Below are 18,065 nucleotides of genomic sequence, written 5' to 3'. Positions count from 1 at the left end.
CATATACCAAATAAGACTAGAAGGAACATTATACAATGAGAACGAAACCCCCCCAATTACAGCAAAACTAAAAAACCATTGAAAACTAGAAAAGAAAATAGGGCAGAAACACAATGCAGAACAGTACAATGGCTGAGCCTTCTTACCACAACAAAAACTACTACTGTGAAAAGCAAAAAGAAGGCATAAAAAGAAGCTCCATGGAAGTCTAGTCAGGGAACACCACATCAGAAGCAGGCCTAGGAAACTGATTGAGATAGAAAAACTGCCCAGTTGAAACAAAGGGTTGCCCAGTTCAAGCTCCTTTATACATTCTTCAGTTTGATGATTATTTTGCTCAGCATGATAGAGTAGTGTCATTTGAGCATTAATCTATTTTTATTATATCAATGAAAAGTTTCATTTCTTATTCCATTAAACATAGTTTGTATCTTTAAGGGGTTTCTTGTTTATAATGCATTGACAAAGTTGGCAAAGATTAACTTATCCAAATTCCAACAAAAGGGAAAAGTCAAAAGATCTAATAAAACCTTCCGTATCATGTTCAGGAAAAAAAAACTGTGGGGTTCACCTAATGTAAATACATTGACAGAAAACCTAACTAAAAATATAAATTAAAGATGTACACTCTGCCGGATTATAGATAATTCAGCAGAAAAGAGATCACCTCAATCTGTTGAAGCTTAGCTTCAAAAAGTTTTTCCCTATCCTCTTCCTGTAAAATAGTAAAACAAGCAACCCCGATGATTAAAAGAAAGGACAATCCCTCAAAGCAAGAACAAAAAATTTTGCTTTTCAAAAAAAAAAAAAAAAATAAGAAAGGAAAGAAAGAAAGAAAGAAAGAACAATTCTGACAGTGAAATCCAATCGTAATGACCATTCCTCAAAGCAATAAGCATCCTACCTTCAAAGTTTGACCATCAAGAGCAGGGTGTGCAAGAACAAAAACTCGATCAATGAGAACAATAACTGGCTCCTTGCCTAAGCTTTTCCAAGGAACCTAGGTATTCACAGAGGAAAAAAAGATACCTTAAGGTTAAGAAAAATACGCAATCAGGTAGAAGAATGTGACCCATCAAAAACTATAGCTTATATCTTAACAAGCAATTCAAAAAACACCTTGCAACAATGTTATCTACCTTTAATGTTATAGTGCCAACAAAACCAGCTTTGACTGTGACTGGAAGCCTAAGTGAATTGAGTGCCTCAGTCTTTAATTTCAAATCTTTGAGGACGACATCACCTACATCAAATAGAAGACACAATTCAGCAGCCAAGAGATGTTTATCATTTATGAAACGAGATGATACAAAATAGCAAGAGAATTAGTAGCTCATCTCACATTTACAAAAATAACAAAAACTGCAAAAAAGGTAGCAAGTCGCATCTTTTCATGTGTCACGCTTAATGAAACACACGATAATACCATTTCTTTTAAAATACAAATGTGCTTGTACATTTAAAAATACATTTTTTTCATGTGAATAAGAAAAATTCCTGATTACCAAGCTACGAAATATTTTCCAAATTGTAAATGTGAACTTTTTCATCATTCGTCTACTGGCAAATAACAGATAATCAATGTTTCTTACAAAAAAAATATTAAAAATAAAAAGATGGTCCAACTTTACAAAACCAAGCATGTTAGTAAGTGAAAAATTGGCCAACAAACCTTTCCAGACACTTATTCTTAAAGCTTCTAATGATAGTCCTTGAACATATTCCCCCAGATATCTTCTAAGCAAATGCAAAACCTGTAAAAAAGTATCACAACAGTTGACAACAGTTAAAGCATAAGAACATCACAAATTTCATATATCTCTATTGCTAGTGAGATTTAAAACATGAATATAAAGGCATGATAACTATAAAAACTATGTCAATAACTCGGTGGCTAGAACAAAGAGCTTAGATCAGACTATTCAACAATAGACAATAAAGAAAAGCAGTTCATAATTGACGTATGATTGCAAGTTTTGTAATTGTTGATGATTTTAAATATATATATAGAAACAACTCTTTGTGAAAAGAATGAAAAAGGTACCAAGGGCATACAAAAAAAACAAGCCCAAAAAAGCCCCAGTAAAGTGTTTCTAACTAGGAGAGATATTGCCTAAAGAACGATTTTTAAAGAGAGAGAAAGAGGAAACAAAAAAAAAAAGAGAGAGAAAAAAGACCAAAGCCAAAACGAAACACAGAATCTCACTAGAGATTAAACCTCGCTAGGGTCCCTTTCCACATCTCGAAACACTCTATTGTTCACTCTCCCTCTAAAGATCCCACAAAACAGCACACACCCCCACAAACCAAAGAAAAGGGTCTTTCTCATTGAAAGGTGGAAACTCTTCGATCATCAACTGAACATCACTCTGGCAAGGGAGCAAAAAATCAAACTCCAACAATAATCCATTCAGATACAACACCTCCTACCATTGTTTATCGGTTAACCTTTCCTTTTTTTCCTCCTGGATTTTGGTTCTGCCATCTCATCCTCCCAGGCATTACATCACCTTCTATCGCGTCCAATAACTTAAAAGGCAGCTGTTTTCCTACTTAACTAAGATCATAAAACAGCCAGCGACCTACCCAAACCATTAAATAGCGCTGTGTAATACTCGATAAAGACCATCCATTCTCGTCAAATGTGAAACTATAGCAGTTCAAAACTCTTGGAGCACCAATATGATCATGATCGTTGGCAAGTAATCAACTACGCAATTAAACAATGCCAAAAAAAATGCCTAAAAGACTAAAGAGATCAAATAATAAGAACTCAACATTGAACACTCCAAACTCTATAATCTAAGTAGCCAAATAAATAGAGAGAGAAAAACCCAGTTTACATTCAATATCAAACTCGACAAATGTATAATCTAATAAAGATGAAAAGACCAATCAAAAGCCTTACGTGAGCTTCGAACATGATTGAAATGGGAATAAATCCTTATTACAACAAGATTTTTCCCCTCTCAATTCCAAATCAAGCGACGAGAAAGCGACGATTGGCGTCCGAATAGAGCCATTGAATAACAAAAGATTTATGGAAATAGTATGGACAAGAAATCGAAGCCCTTGTATGTATCACCCCCAGCGAACAAAGAGAGCAACAAGAATGATATGAAGAGGCGGTTTCCTTCCCTTCCTGTCCTTGAGAACTAAAAACTAATATGAAATTATGGACAGTTCTTGAGCTTTATACTTGCCGGTCAAACTCGACTGTAGCCGTTGATTCGAGCAATTTAGATTTCCAACCGTCCAGATGTTACTGATTGATCTCTCTATTGCTTGCGAAAAAAAATGTCTTCATTTCCCTTTCTCTTGAGTTTTTGGCTTTTATCACCCGAAATTTGTGTAAGCAGATGAGAAGTCTTCTCGGAAGGGTAGTTTTTTCTTTTTTGGTTCAATTTGTCACTTCTCATTTTATCTTGAAAAATAAAAATCTAATTAAATAGGTCAGATAATATGTGATGATATTACAATTACTTATATTTATATATATATATATGTTTGTATGTATGTCCAAAGGTTTACACAATACTTCATCAATTTCTAGCTTTTTTTATTAATATTAAAAAAACAAAAAGACATAAATATGAAAAGAAATATATAAGAAAATAGTTTGTCTTGAATAGCTTTTTCCTAACTTTTCAAAACTCATCACCAAAATAAATTTTATTACCTATTTTGTGTTACAATTTTCTTTTTTTACAATACTTTAATTTTGACTTAAAATTCCGTAGATTGTATTTAAAAATTATAGTACCCAATTTTTATTTTCAAATATATGTCGGGTTTGTTTTAAGTATATACAATGTTGTTTGAAATATGTATAATGTCATTTTACCGTCCTTGAATTTTTCTCATAAAACAACTAAAGAAAATTGGCGTTTTTAAATGTAACAAAATAAATCAAAAGTTTTTGTCATTTATATAATCTAATATTTTGTAAATGTTTTCAGACAATTTCGTCGTTTATAACTACTTACATAAATAGCAAACAAACACCGATGGACTTATGTAATTACATATTGATGATAAATTTATATCGACTACTATCACTAATAATACGATGATGGATTTTTATTAGCTTCTTTAATTGATACACTCATAGACTCTATTAGTGTTTATTAGCGATAACTTGTATCAGTTTCTATCATTGATATTAGCGTTTGTGTAGACGATAAGGAATGTAAAATTTGTACTTATATATAGTTTTGTGTTTTCTACGTTCATAAGCCTCGTTAATAAATAAAGTAAAATTTTAGTAGATGACAATTTAAGTTTAGGTTTTTGTCAACTTGTCACGAATTGTTTCCATTTTGCAGGTATAGTATTTAAAAAAAAAGCAACACCATCCCAAGTGAAACACCAATACATACTTTATTCATATTTGTATGCAAAGTTGTTGAAAATTTTAAAAATATTAAATGTTTATAATTTAATGGCAATTAAATAAATGTCTAATGACATTTTTGTAAATAAGGTAATATTTATCGACTTTGGGATCGAAAAATGTGAAAACACATTTTTAGTGGACTTTGTGACACTTAGTAGGTTATTATAGACATAAATTAATATAGTGGAGCTACAATTGCTTGTATTTAGGGTGTAGATTAACGTAATTTGTGTTATAATAACATGTGTTTGTGGTTTATTTGAACAGTAAATATATAATTATATTTTATCAATCTTTTAGCAATAATTCAAAATCTTTTATCATGTTCCAAATATTGATATTTCAAATGTATTGAAACGTGTGTTAAATGTATGTCAAATGTACATACGTATATGTTACATCAATAGTGTGTTATATGTATTAGGTGGGTTGAACTTTTTTTAGTTATTTTTGCAAAAAAAAAATATTTTATTAAGTTATTTTGATAGACATACAAAAAAAATTCACAAATGGATAAACATATAAAATCTCACAAATCTCCATCAATATCAATCTCATGCAATATATGTGCATGTCACATACTTAATAAATCAAAATATATTGCTATACATGTTGATCACGTACAAACTAAATAAGAATATATCGCGATTTATCAGGTAAAGACGATGATATTTTGCTATATTTTATAAATATTTTAATTACGTGAAATTACAAGACAGTTTACATGTTAATTGTGACATAGTCAAATCAAGTAATTGCATCATTTAGACGAATCATTTGAACTTTTTTTTCTTTTTTATATCTTAAAATCAAAGTTTATGAACACTCTTAATTATGAATTTCAAATCTCCACCAACTTCATTTATATGCCCATAATTAGTTAATATGATATTTTCAATAAAAATGTATGTCGAGGACTTGAACCCACGACCAATACATTACATTGAGAGTGTGTTGTCTACTTTGACATTCCAACATTTTCAATAGCAATGTTGATGAAAATTATAGCTCAAGAATTAACTATTGATTTGTTGAAAATATAGAGAAAAGATTTTTCTATTGAGATCTTAATGTCAATATGTAAAATAGAAAACTTGAATCTCTAACCTCATCACCACTTGAATCTCTAACCTTAACAAATTTAGACTATGTTAGTTAAGATATGTTAACCAAAAGGCTAAAATATTCCTTAAGTTCAAATTACGTCCTTTAAGCTATGTTCATGTCGACTGTCACAAAGGTTACAACATAGGTTCAACAAAAAATATACTATTGACATAATCAAACTAAGTAAGCGATTTCTATAAAACCATGTTCAATACTGCATATGTTACAACTCTCCTTTTGTCCCAAAAAATGAAACAAAACCAACTCTCCCTTTCACTGATCTCAGAAGCTTTCTAATCTACACCATAAACCCATAAATTCAAAACTGATTTCCACAGACAAACACATCATTACCAAATCAACCCTAATCACAGCATGTGGATTCAAACTGTTTTTGCAGCTTTTCCCAAAGGCATAAAACCAATCTTGGGCTTTGGTAATGAGCCAAAATGTAATTTGATTCACAGCCAGAGTTGTAAAATCTTTCTTCATTGATATACTGTACCTCCTTCCCTCCCTTGCTGAATTGCTCTATCCATATGCCCATTGCAACATCTTCAAGCTTAAAAAGCTGAACATAGACAAAAAAAAAATTGTTTAAAATAAGGCACGCATAAGAAGAAGAGCTATTTAGGTTTTGCAGTGTATAAGAAAAGCTGAGGCAGTTGTTTGTACTTTTACCTTGAGGCTTCTATTCTGGTGGCCTCGGACGATGAATTTTGCAATATCTCGTGATATGATGTACCCGGGCCCATGCGCCCAAGGAGGGTATGTCGCATTTGGCCATTCCTGATAAGATATAATGGATTTGATATATTTACTTTAAACATTCAGATTTAGTAATAGTTTCATTTGGTATTAGCGTGTGAGAGGCCCGATATTCATATCTCCGCCTTCCTCTCTTCAATAATATCAATAGCCTACTTGTAGGGTGTGACTTTTGAGCTCAGTGAAAGTTCTACACTTGAGCTTATCAATTTAAACTTTTGAGTTCAGTAAGAGCAAGAGTTCCTATTTTCAAGCTCTAGTTATATCATTTCCTATAAAACATATTAATATATCTGTCGATCGTAAGTTTTGAATTGAGTAGTTCAACAATGTACAAAACAGAAGCTTCATGAAACGCAAGAGTTTATCATATGAGAAATGAATCAAACCGATGTATGATCAAGTTTTGGGTCAGGTACCTCCTCACTAATATGCCACTTGCTGTCTTTATCTCTATGGGGTGATGAATCAAAGGAAATAAGACCATAGAGTAGGCCAGTAGCTGGCCTGCTCTTTACTCCAGATAAAACTTCGTCAATTCTAACAAATGCATCATCATCTGTCTTCATGATATATTTTGCAGGAAGGATCTTGGTCTGAAAATGTCAAAATGAAAAATGATGGATTGCAGATAACTTATGCAGGACGGTAAGAGTAACATGATAATAGTTTCAAATAACAAAAAGGTTTGAGAAGCTCGGTTGTTATATGTTTACACATACCCCAAAAATGCAAATTGCAATTGTTTTCAAAGTGATCAGGCTGTAATAATCAACAAATGGCATCAACTGAATGTCACCATAAGCTTCCACTTCTCTCCAAAGCTCCAAATTTACTTGTGTGTTCTTATCCTGCAGCAGTAAATTATCCAAGATCAAGAGAATACATACAGAAAAGAGCACATTGAAAAATACAGGAAACGGAATGAATTATGTGCAGCAATAACTGCTTGCACCAATATCAAATCAAAGGCATATTGGAAAATGTTAGAATTAGTGGGCTTGATCCAAGGAAGGATTTACCTTAATTTCCTTTCCCTTTCTTATCATAAGTTTGTTGTCTATTTATTTTCTTCTTCGTATCTTTTATTAATATGAGTAATTAATAAGAAAGTCAGACCGTGGTTTTTCTCCCGTACTCAGGTTTTCACGTAACTCAGTGTCTATTTTCTTTACCGCTTTTGACATAAAATAATCATAACAATCACTTCTACATATATACTAGCACCATTTATTTGTTCCCATCCTTTTGGCTTCTCTATTAGGTTCTTTGTGAGAACTGGTCGTGACTTAAAAGTTGAAACATGTTGAACTTAGATTGTCCAGAAACTGTGCATCAGCACGGTAATAAAAGTATCCAATACTGAGCTGATAATCTATGGAAGAAACCGGAATTGAGGATGCAAAGATAGCACATCTCAGTCATCAAAAACAATATATAGAAATTAGAACTCTGCAGATTATAGGCTTCAAAACGATAGTGATAAAAGAACCAAAGCCCCTACGTACAGACTGCACCACTTACAAAGCCTATGAAAAACCGGACTGCAACATCACCACTACGTACAGCCTCAAACTGCATCCAAGTCCTTCGCAATGCCATACGACGATTGAAATTATTTCCAGTAGAAAAAACTCCAATTAACATCACAAGTCTTCTCTTCGGGATAGGGGGAGCTCCAAGGTGCTCAGAGTTAACAATAAAATCATGATCTTCAGATGCTGGTAGGCCTTTAGCCAAGGAAGAAAGAAGATCCAAACCGCCTGTTACTTTGACTTGATTAACTGTCCATGGTTCAAGCTTCTGCAGAAGTTTCAAATCGCCTTCTATTAGTTCAACTGACGAATGAAATATATCTATCAGAACCATTAGTTCATTAGAGTGCCCAAACTCATACCTTACCTCCCTATATTCAAATGAGGTTTCATGCCTTCCATTAACAGTCATATGGAAACCCTCCAAACCAATCCATAATGTTGCAGTGAACAAGTTCCCCTCAATAAATGGAAAATTGGCACTTTCATGGACTTGCCCTCCGGAAATATTGGTCAGGTTGGTATCAGCACTATCATGATGCGTACTGATATTTTCTGCTCTGGTGCTTCTGAGAACACGTTCATTACAAAGAACAAGTCCATCAACTGTCATATTTATTTCCAAATTACATTAGCAACCAGAGGATTTTTCATACAATTTCACGTTTACACTACAAAAGACAAAGCAGAGTGTATTTAAGATCAATACAAAGACATGAGATGAAGTGTTGTACTAGACCAACTCCACACAAATTCAGTCGAAACTCAAAGGCCTTCTTAACTTGATCATTTACGACATGCTACCAACTAACAAGAACACGATGGAAACTCAACCACTATCTAACGTATCATTTGAAGAAATGCAAGAACTGATAGGCAATATAGACTTGGGTGTATTTAGTTCTACGAAATATTACATTTATTTGGCATCTCCACCTAAACATAAAATAGGTTAATCTTAGGCCAGGAAGAAAATGGGAAACTCAGGTAAGTGAAAGTTAAATCAGCGCCAAACCCTAAAGCTGATGGGTTAAAATGAATTTAATTATATCAATACTTACAATGCTTCCTTTCACTTTTGGCTTCAGAAATTTGTAGAAGCCCCAACAAGTAAAAATCAATACTATATAAGAAGTAATTGACATTAAAGAGAACTGGAAGGCAAGACTTCTTACTCTTATAACAAGTTAAATCACTACTAAAATCAAAAGTCTAAACTAACGTGTTACACTAAATTTAATTCTGTGAATATTTTTTTACAATGAGTATTTAGGGTCTAACGGATGTATCTTATAGATATACCTTTCTGAGAGCTTGCAGACAGATGAGCTGGACATCTCTCCTCTTTTCCCCACTTGTGTTCATTAGTCCATGTATTTTGAACTATAAATGATTCATCAGACATGTTGTCCCCGGGCAAACAGACATTGTAATGCAAGATAACAGGAGGATTTGACTCTCCAGAAGCCTGAGAGCCTAAAAGTTCAATCTTGAAGCCCCCTTGCTCTCCATTAGGTATGCCAACCAGGGTAATGGAAGAATCCTCAACTAAACCACAAGGGATTTCAAGAATAATTCCCTCAGAAGGTGAAATTATGTCAGGTGAGCTTACAGAGGAAGGGCATATTTCATGCTTTGAGTTGTTGGTAATACCAATTTTAATGGTCTTTTCTTCTTTAATAGCTGACAATAAGTCACCCCATGCTATGGACGCCTCTTTAACCCCTTGTATTGTTTCGGGTAAAAAATCAGACCTGGACAACAGGGGATGCATATGAGACCACAAAAGTAAGGCCTCTGATTCTCGCTTCGTAATATTATCTGGAGCAATTAGATCACTGAGTCCTTCAACATGTATAAGATGAGGCCGTTCAGGTTCTGATGCTCTCACTGCTTTAGATTTCACAGATTCGCTGCTTCTACTATGAGAATCTTTGGCCGGATGATTTCTCCAAAAATCTCGTGCTGACTGCTTTTTAGGCTGGGTATTCGTAAGGCCATAACGCAAAGCCAAGATTGTGGCAAGTGCCAGTATTAACGTTCCTCCATACCACTTCTTCATTTTTCTTCTCTTCTTTATCTTTTATAGACACCACTTCATTTAAGAAACATCCTGCAAACAAGTGAATGCATACCTCGCCACTCAGAGACTCAGAATTACGCTTCAAATCAGAGACATTAATATTTAACTCACATCAAAATGGTGCACTAAATTGTTTTCAAATCATCAAAATCTAGACTAGATAAGGAAAAAAATGAATCCCTTCATAAATTACAACAAGTTTTGACTGCCATGGGGCATGGGCGTCATGACAAATTATCACACAGATAAAAATTCATAAGCTGTCCAGAGCTTCCTTGTCCCCGAGTTATTTTCAATGGCGGCTCTTAACTCACATAATGAAGCCCTGGCTTGTGAAAAGCCAATTTCACCATATGCACATAATCGAAGAATCACCGAGGATCTTCACAACAAATTTAAGTGCATGCAGGAAATGAGCTAAAGCCAAACAGAATCCGAGTTTTAAACATCATATATATAAGAAACAGAAATCAAAGCTATTATAGCTATAATTTCCTTCACTTCAGGCAACGCTATAAGGCGCCAGCAATCAATTAATAGAGCAAAGGATTTTAACCAAAAAATCGAACGCATATCGGAAATAAGCTAAAGCTAAACCGAAATCAAATATCTGAACATCATATATTATGAAAAAAAAAAAAAAAAAAAACCAAAGCTATTGGGATCGTAAAGATTCCACTTCAAGCACCAATTTCAGGCGCCAGCTTTCGATTAACAGAGCGAAGGATCTCAACTACAAATTCAAGTGGCATACAGGAAATGAACTAAAACTAAACAGAATCCAAGTATTTGAAAATCGTATATCTAGAAGAAAAAAAAATCCGAAGCTACCAAGCTAGAAATTCCACTTCAAGTAACACAATCATCAGCAATCGATCAACAGAGCGAAGCAGAGCCGTGGAGATCTACTGCAAATAATCAACTACCTTATTTCAAGCTTCCAGCAAAAAGATTCAGATATGGGATAGGTATTAGCAATGTGCAACAGCCATTCAAATTGTATCCTTCTTCTGAGCTCGAAAGCGGAAGAACAGTGGAGTAGAAGAATAATTCCGGTGATCGGAAGTTGACGTTTCCCGGCGGTTAGTTGTCGGAAATTTGAAGGAAGGAAAAAATAATGCTCTTAACGAGACATTGTGTTGACGAAACGACGATGAGTGCTGCGTTTTAGGAGCATAGAAGAAGAAAAAATTAGTGATGAAAACAAAAATAAATGGGGCATTCCGAGAATTGAACTCGGGACCTCTCGCACCCTAAGCGAGAATCATACCACTAGACCAAATGCCCTTATTGATTCATAAGGCATAATTTAAGTATATATATCATATTAATGAAATTTTGCATTTTAAATTTTATACCATTATAATTATATATTATATGTATGTGTATAGTTTTTGTTAGAATAATAAAATAGCCAAAAAATATTTATAAATATAGTAAAATATTTTACTTTATTCACGATAGATCGTGATTTGTTCCTTTTTCGATCGATCTCAACATATAGTAAATCCATTGTTGTTAATTAAGTGTAATTTTGCTATATTTATAAATATTTTGATTCATAGTACTGTATTATTATTAAATTAAATAATCTAACACTATTTTAAAACTTTTAGTGGTTTATCAAAATATTTACAGATATGGAAAAATATAACGTATAGTGGCGATGAACTACTAATTAGCGTATTTCACACGTCTTTATATTTTTTCTATATTTAAACACAATTACTTTTAACATAATTGAGAGATTGTTGTTAAAATAAACTTTCACACGTTGAAGAAACATTAAACTATTTACTAATATAGAAAAAAAACATTAACATGTTCATATCAATATTATAGATATAATTTAAACTTTCCAAAATTAATTAATTAATTAATATATATACTAAATATTAAATCTTCCATTTTCAATTTTTCTTATCAAACTCATTCTTTTATTTGGAGTAATTTTTTTTTATTAAATTCACTTTTCCTATTTTTAGTCGAATTTAAAAGTCCAAACGAACGTAATTATCAGTAATTTACCTAGTATATTATATATATTTATTTATATTATCTAAAAATAATAATTTATTCCTTTTGAAATAAAACTAATTTCTTAGAAAAACCATCTAAACAAAGATAATAATTTTGGTATGTATCAGAATGGAGATACTTACAAATTTAGTAATTATATTCAAAATAATTAAGTGTATATAAATATTTTCAAAAATTTACAAATATAGCAAAAATGGTCAAATTATATCGATGATATAAGTCTATCACCGATAGACCATATTGTAAATATTGGTCTATCACTGATAGACTATACGGAGTATATCAACGATATAAGTCTATCGGTGATAGTTTTGCTATATTTGCAATTTTTTAAAAATGTTGCTATATCCTTAATTATTATTGTTAAAATGGTTATTAATTGCAATTTTCCATCAAAATATATAAAAGAAAACATATTCATCATACTATTTGGATTAAATCAACAAGATACAACAATAAATTTATCATATTAATGATATAAAATAGTTTCCTATTTTGGTTAGATTAGGTTTTTTGAATTTAATTTGCAATTTGAACCATAGCTTTTCTTTAAATTATTTTAGAATTTTTGTTTTTTTCATTTGTCGTAAATATTAAAAAATGTCATTCAATCACCTATACGAGTAATGTGCATTTGTGGCTTCAATTGTTGTTATTAATATTATTATTATTTTTTGAGTAAGCTTCCACCTCTCTTAATTATTATTATTATTATTTTAATTTATTTAAAAACATATTTTATTAATATATGTGTTTTTCTTTATGAAAATTGAAAATTAGAAAAAAGATAGTTATAATTTTGATTAATAAATGATCAGATTAAATTAGGACATAAGAATTTAATAAGAAAAATTCAACATTCAATATTGAACTATTTAGTATATATATACATGTATGTATGTATATGTATATAAAAGAAAGAAATAAATACAAAAGGGAAAATTAAAATTGAAAAGCTGATATTCACTTTGAAAAACATTTATAGAATTTAAATATTTAACACACACACACACACACATATATATATATAATGAAAAAATGTGTGAGACTCGTGCATGATATATATAAATAATAAAATAATCGAATAACGTGTGTGATGTGAATCATGGTGTTCCACTCGTTCACAAAGAACCAATTGCAAGATCTAAAGTATCAAATATTCAACAATCATTAATTCTTCATGTACAATAATAGATAGGGTTGGTTCATCGGGAATTTCATGTGCCACATACTAATACAAGAGACGAATGACCATTCTGAGATTTGAAAGTCGTTGTTTTTATCGATTGAAGTGGACTATGAGGCTGAATACCATTTTTATAGTATTTTTATTTAACAAGTTATGGTAACAATTAAAGACGATAGTTGGAAATTAGTTATTGAAAGGTACAAAAATTAGTTAATACTTTTAAGACTTTTGATATTTTCACTAATTACGATAGAACTTCTACGAGGCTATATAATGTTTCTATCATTTCACTTGTAAATACAAATTTTTTTATGAATGCAATTTGAAATCTCATTTTGAGAGTTTTTCCTTTAATTTGCAACTACTGCAAGAATGCATGCTAGCCATTTAATCTAACATTTCTCAAGTTTGATTGTAGAGTGACTCAATTTAAAACAAAATTTTCAAATTTTGTTTCTATACATTCAACCTCAGAGGTAATCTAATCATAACTTTCTTTTGGTTAATCTAAATTAGTATAAGGAGATGTTAGTTTCTTATTTCAAATGTTATTGTTTCGATGCTAGTTGATGACTAAGATTGCCTTATGAGTGTGGATCTATAATTAATATATATAAATAACAAAAAAAAAAGTGTGAAGCCTATGTACAATATATATAAATAATGACAAAAATAAGGTGTGAGATATAAAACTATCATATATTTAGAGCTCATGTGCAATATATATAAATAATGAAAATAGTAAGACGTGAGATATAAAACTATCATATATGTGAAGCTCCCGTACAATATATATATATATATATATATATATATATATATATATATATATATAAATAATAAAAAAATAAGGTTTGGAATCTAAAATTATCTTATATTTTATAATAGTTTTATTTCAATTCCATATTTTATATTATTTCTACATTCACTCCATTTATGTCATTAACAAATATTGATAAACTTCTATCACATACCAAAAAAAAATATACAAAACTTTGTTATATCAATTTATTTCATTAATTGATAAACTTACATGAGAGCCAGAAATATACAAAAATTTGCTATAAAGGTGGAATAATTTGGTATTTGATAGATGTAATCACTTTCGTAATCTCATTTGATTACATCATCACTTGAAACGTGTCCTAATGTCAGTATGACACACTTTATTTCAATAAAAACAAAAATTTCACATCATATAGCTTCCAGCCTTCAACGACTTTCTTCAACAATTATTACGTTATCTTTCTTTTCCGATTTCGAAAAACTGCCCCTTATCTTCCAATCCAATTAGCTTAATGGGGGATTCCAAAGGCGTGGTCAAGCACATTTTGCTTGCGAAATTCAAAAATGGAATCTCAGAGGAACAGATCGACCAACTCATCAAGGGATATGCCAATCTCGTCAATCTCATTGAACCTATGAAGGCTTTCCAGTGGTAACTTTCGTTTTTTTTTTTCCCTTATTTTCTACCAGATTCAGTAATGTTAGTGTATATTATCACGAATTATTTATCATTCCAGAAACCGCATTTTCCGATCTATCAGCTTACTGTGGTATTGTTATTAATTCGTGCATCGGCAGTTGTTGAATTTTGTTTTAGCTTCTTCAATGTCTTTGTTGATGGTGTCATCTTAATTTTGAGAGCTTAATGGTTTTTATGTTAAAAGTCGAGTCGTGTTGGAGGGATAAGTCGGCTTCAAATCAGGTTTCTTTTGGACTGTGAATGAATGAAAGAAGAAAAAGGGGCCATGCTAAAGGAGAGGTCCGATCCAGAAGGAGCCAGAAAAATCAGCTTAAAAACACGAAAAAATTACAGAATGGGTTTCATTTCAAGGAATAATCCTAAGTGGCAGAAGTCCAAAGAGAGGCATTGAACCTTTTCAAAGTATTCTTCTTGAGAACATTTCTTATCATTGAAGACCCTTATTTCTCTCAAGCCAAAGAGTCAAAGACACCAAGCCAGAAAAACTATCACTCTATCATGAATGGGGATGGAATGTGGGACTTGAATATTTAATGAAATGTGGGTTTTATATAACGTTTGGAGGCTAGCCTTTACGTGACCAACAAATTAGACAAATAAAGAAATATTAACCAGTTTTTAACTTTCCATATCCGCATCGAGAGAGGGATTGATGCAAGAAGAGTGAGGTTAATTGAGTGATTGGGTTATATTCTAGGTTAATTTCCTTTATACTCTACTTGTAATAAAACTCTACAAAAAAGAGTATTCTCTTCTTGTATGAAACAAGTATTATCATTATGATAAAAGATCCACAATCTCGATTTTTGGAAACAAGTATTATCATTATGATAAAAGATCCACAATCTCGATTTTTGGAAACAAGTATTATCATTATGATAAAAGATCCACAATCTAGATTTTTGGAGGATTATTCCTTGAGGCTACTTTGGCCATATCAGGGATACTAGCCATTGACCAGTTTATGCAGGGGATAATGCTTTAGAGTCAAGTCTTTAACTAGGGGCATGCTCCTCAAACCTAACCGAAACAGCATGTTTGAAATCTTAAGAAACAACCACCTCTAGAATTACTAAATCTTTACATAACCACTAAACCAAGTTAGCAATATTGATTAGTTTTGGCCTCAGCCTCAGGAGAGCAACACCTAGTCCTAGACTGGTTTTCACTGGATGTAATGCCCCTTCCTCATAATCAAATTCTTGACCAGCAACAACCTCCTCAAACTTATTCGAATTGACATGTTTGGAGAAACGACCACCAACGAAATGCACCGGGGTCAAGAATGTATCCTGACACTTGTTATGCACCAGCAGTCATTCTTTGCTTTCTGAACACATTTTAGTACATGATGGCTAGTCTCCAGGGCTGAGTTTATGACCAGATGATGTGGGGCATGCCAGTTATCTCTATTCATATTCTCACGACTTTCCTCTCCATCTGATGCATACTCCAACAGAGTTTGTGTGGAGATGAAGAAAGTAGTGTATAACCCAGAAAGTATAGAGACAAGAGAATGAATTGGCAAAATAAAGAACGTATATCATAATTTGAGAGTGTAATCTTGTTCAAAAGCGAAAGAATAACTACATACATACAGTAAGGATGTCTTAAAAGCCAAGCTTTAGTGAGGATAGTACCTACAAGGCCTCTAAAACAGGGCAAGACTTTTTTCACCGAATGAACCCTCCAAGAGCCCTTGGTTATTTGTTACGATGAGAAAATACTAATAAATAATTCTTGAATCATTCTCAGATACTAACAAATAATTCTTGAATCATTCTCAGAAGCCCATTCCAAGCCTTTTGGATCTGTTGGTCCATTTTTCACACCCTGGTCATTTATAGAACTTTCTCTTTTTATGCTCAACCTGGGTGGAGAATCTCAAGATGATCGTGGAAGAGTTTCTTTAACTGTTCTCCAACCTTAAAAAACGCTTTCTTTTAGAATGATTTGTAAATGGGTCACTCAAGAGGACCACACAAGGAATCGTCAAGGCTGACTTGGAAAATCCAGGTGGAGAGTACAGTACCGAAGGTTCTTTTGTAAATTTCGGGGTTTTTTTGAGGAACCGTTTTCAGAACTATCTCACTATTTTTTAGAACAAAAAACCAGTGACATCCAAACTGTTCAAAACTGTTTTCTAAAAGCTGGTTTCTTAAGAAACTATTGGAACGCCCAAGCAATTAAGATAGATATCATGATAAAGGTATCCATGAACATAACTGGACAACAAGTAAAAACGTAATGGTATCTACAACGCTTGGCTAGTCTGATAAGCATTTTCTATTTAGCCAAATATTACGTGACGTTGCTAAGTGATCTATCTACCCAATCAACAAAAATAATAAGAAAAAAAGGTTGAGCAAAATAGCAAATGTTATTTTTTGCTGTTTTTTTCTCTTGTTTTCATCTAGGATATTCTCTCATAGAAGATTTATTTTTGGAGTAAATCAATTGTTCGTTCTTTTAAATCTTAATTTATGAAGGATGACTTCCATATTAATAACAAGATTTAACGGGTTATGGTTTATATGCCATTCACCATCCTTATAATATGCAGTGATGATGACAAAAGTATTAAACCATTTTGAAAACTGTTGTATAGTTTCCTGTTTTCTTGATCTTCATTCAATGTCACTCGATCATTTTATAAATCAAATACAATCATGCATGTAATCTATATTGATAAGTTGATAATAAGTCCATCCACTTGAGCTAGTATTTTGGTTTCTTATACTTTCTTGGTGGGGGAAGCTGAGTACAAGATTTCTGCAGATAGATAGTATATTGATATTTTACGGTTTAAAGAGTAAAAGAATGCTTCTCAGACAAAATTTTCATGCTACTGGGTCTTCACACTAGCTAAAATAATATATTTCCATAGCTTAAAAACTTCTTTGGTACTTTTAATATCTACTTACATATAATGTTAGCTTTAAAGTCCATCAATGACCTTAAGCAATTCCTTTTCTTCTACATGACAGTGGCAAGGATGTTAGCATTGAAAATCTACACCAAGGTTTCACTCACGTCTTTGAATCTACCTTTGAGAGTACGCAGGGCATAGCAGAGTATATATCACATCCCGCACACGTGGAATTTGCAAATAAGTTTCTTTCTTCCTTGGACAAAGTTATTGTTATCGACTACAAACCGACATTAATTTGCAACTAATCTGGAGGCTAAAAGTATGGCTGCTGTAACTGGGAATATTGTTATACTTATCTGTTCTATGGAATAAATGTGAGCCCTTTTTACAATATAAGCTTAGATGATGCTTATACTAAAAAGGTTTTGTTATTACCAGTTTATTTGTATGAACTCTTGTACCCGCCTTGTTCTGCTGCTTTCTTATACTAATCTGCACATTGCACTTAGTTATGAAAACAATTGTTTCAGTTTCGAATGAACAAATCCTTCTTTGTGTTCTGCTGCCATACTTATTTTCCTGCATAGAA

At 32.2% G+C, this 18,065-nt stretch overlaps 3 protein-coding genes and 1 non-coding gene across 7 annotated transcripts in view; 1 reads left to right on the top strand and 3 right to left on the bottom strand.

Moving 5' to 3' along the window:
- The window catches only part of LOC101213129, a 72,113-nt gene extending 68,797 nt beyond the window's left edge, over positions 1-3,316 (bottom strand). For 2 of the 4 annotated variants that reach the window (XM_031882175.1, XM_011652790.2), the window contains exons 1-5: positions 2,909-3,268; positions 1,673-1,754; positions 1,140-1,243; positions 905-1,000; positions 668-715 (exon numbers count right to left, since the gene is read on the bottom strand). In XM_031882175.1, coding sequence (XP_031738035.1) covers positions 668-715; positions 905-1,000; positions 1,140-1,243; positions 1,673-1,754; positions 2,909-2,923 — 345 coding nt within the window. In that variant the 5' untranslated portion in view covers positions 2,924-3,268. Of the gene's footprint in view, positions 1-667; positions 716-904; positions 1,001-1,139; positions 1,244-1,672; positions 1,755-2,908 lie in introns of all 4 variants that reach the window. The other 2 variants (XM_031882177.1, XM_031882176.1) reach the window with 2 other exon arrangements.
- A 2,255-nt stretch (positions 3,317-5,571) lies between these two features.
- On the bottom strand, positions 5,572-11,041 carry LOC101223060 (hydroxyproline O-galactosyltransferase GALT3). Its single transcript, XM_004147573.3, has 8 exons — positions 10,816-11,041; positions 9,109-9,919; positions 8,174-8,412; positions 7,796-8,074; positions 6,994-7,122; positions 6,691-6,867; positions 6,185-6,292; positions 5,572-6,074 (listed from the first exon to the last, which is right to left on the bottom strand). Exons 2-8 carry the CDS (start codon positions 9,866-9,868, stop codon positions 5,868-5,870), a joined length of 1,899 nt encoding a protein of 632 aa, XP_004147621.1. The 5' UTR covers positions 9,869-9,919; positions 10,816-11,041; the 3' UTR covers positions 5,572-5,867.
- Positions 11,042-11,104: 63 nt separating this feature from the next.
- On the bottom strand, positions 11,105-11,176 carry TRNAP-AGG. Its single transcript has one exon. It is a non-coding gene; the product is annotated as a tRNA-Pro (tRNA).
- Positions 11,177-14,214: 3,038 nt separating this feature from the next.
- Positions 14,215-18,044, top strand: LOC101202790 (stress-response A/B barrel domain-containing protein HS1). The gene is made up of 2 exons (XM_011652789.2): positions 14,215-14,556; positions 17,592-18,044. Exons 1-2 carry the CDS (start codon positions 14,417-14,419, stop codon positions 17,779-17,781), a joined length of 330 nt encoding a protein of 109 aa, XP_011651091.1. The 5' UTR covers positions 14,215-14,416; the 3' UTR covers positions 17,782-18,044.
- Positions 18,045-18,065: the final 21 nt, after the last annotated feature.

The sequence above is a fragment of the Cucumis sativus genome, chromosome 3 (genome assembly GCF_000004075.3).
Source record: "Cucumis sativus cultivar 9930 chromosome 3, Cucumber_9930_V3, whole genome shotgun sequence".
Lineage (NCBI taxonomy): Eukaryota > Viridiplantae > Streptophyta > Magnoliopsida > Cucurbitales > Cucurbitaceae > Cucumis > Cucumis sativus.
This window is presented reverse-complemented; position numbering and strand designations above follow the sequence as displayed.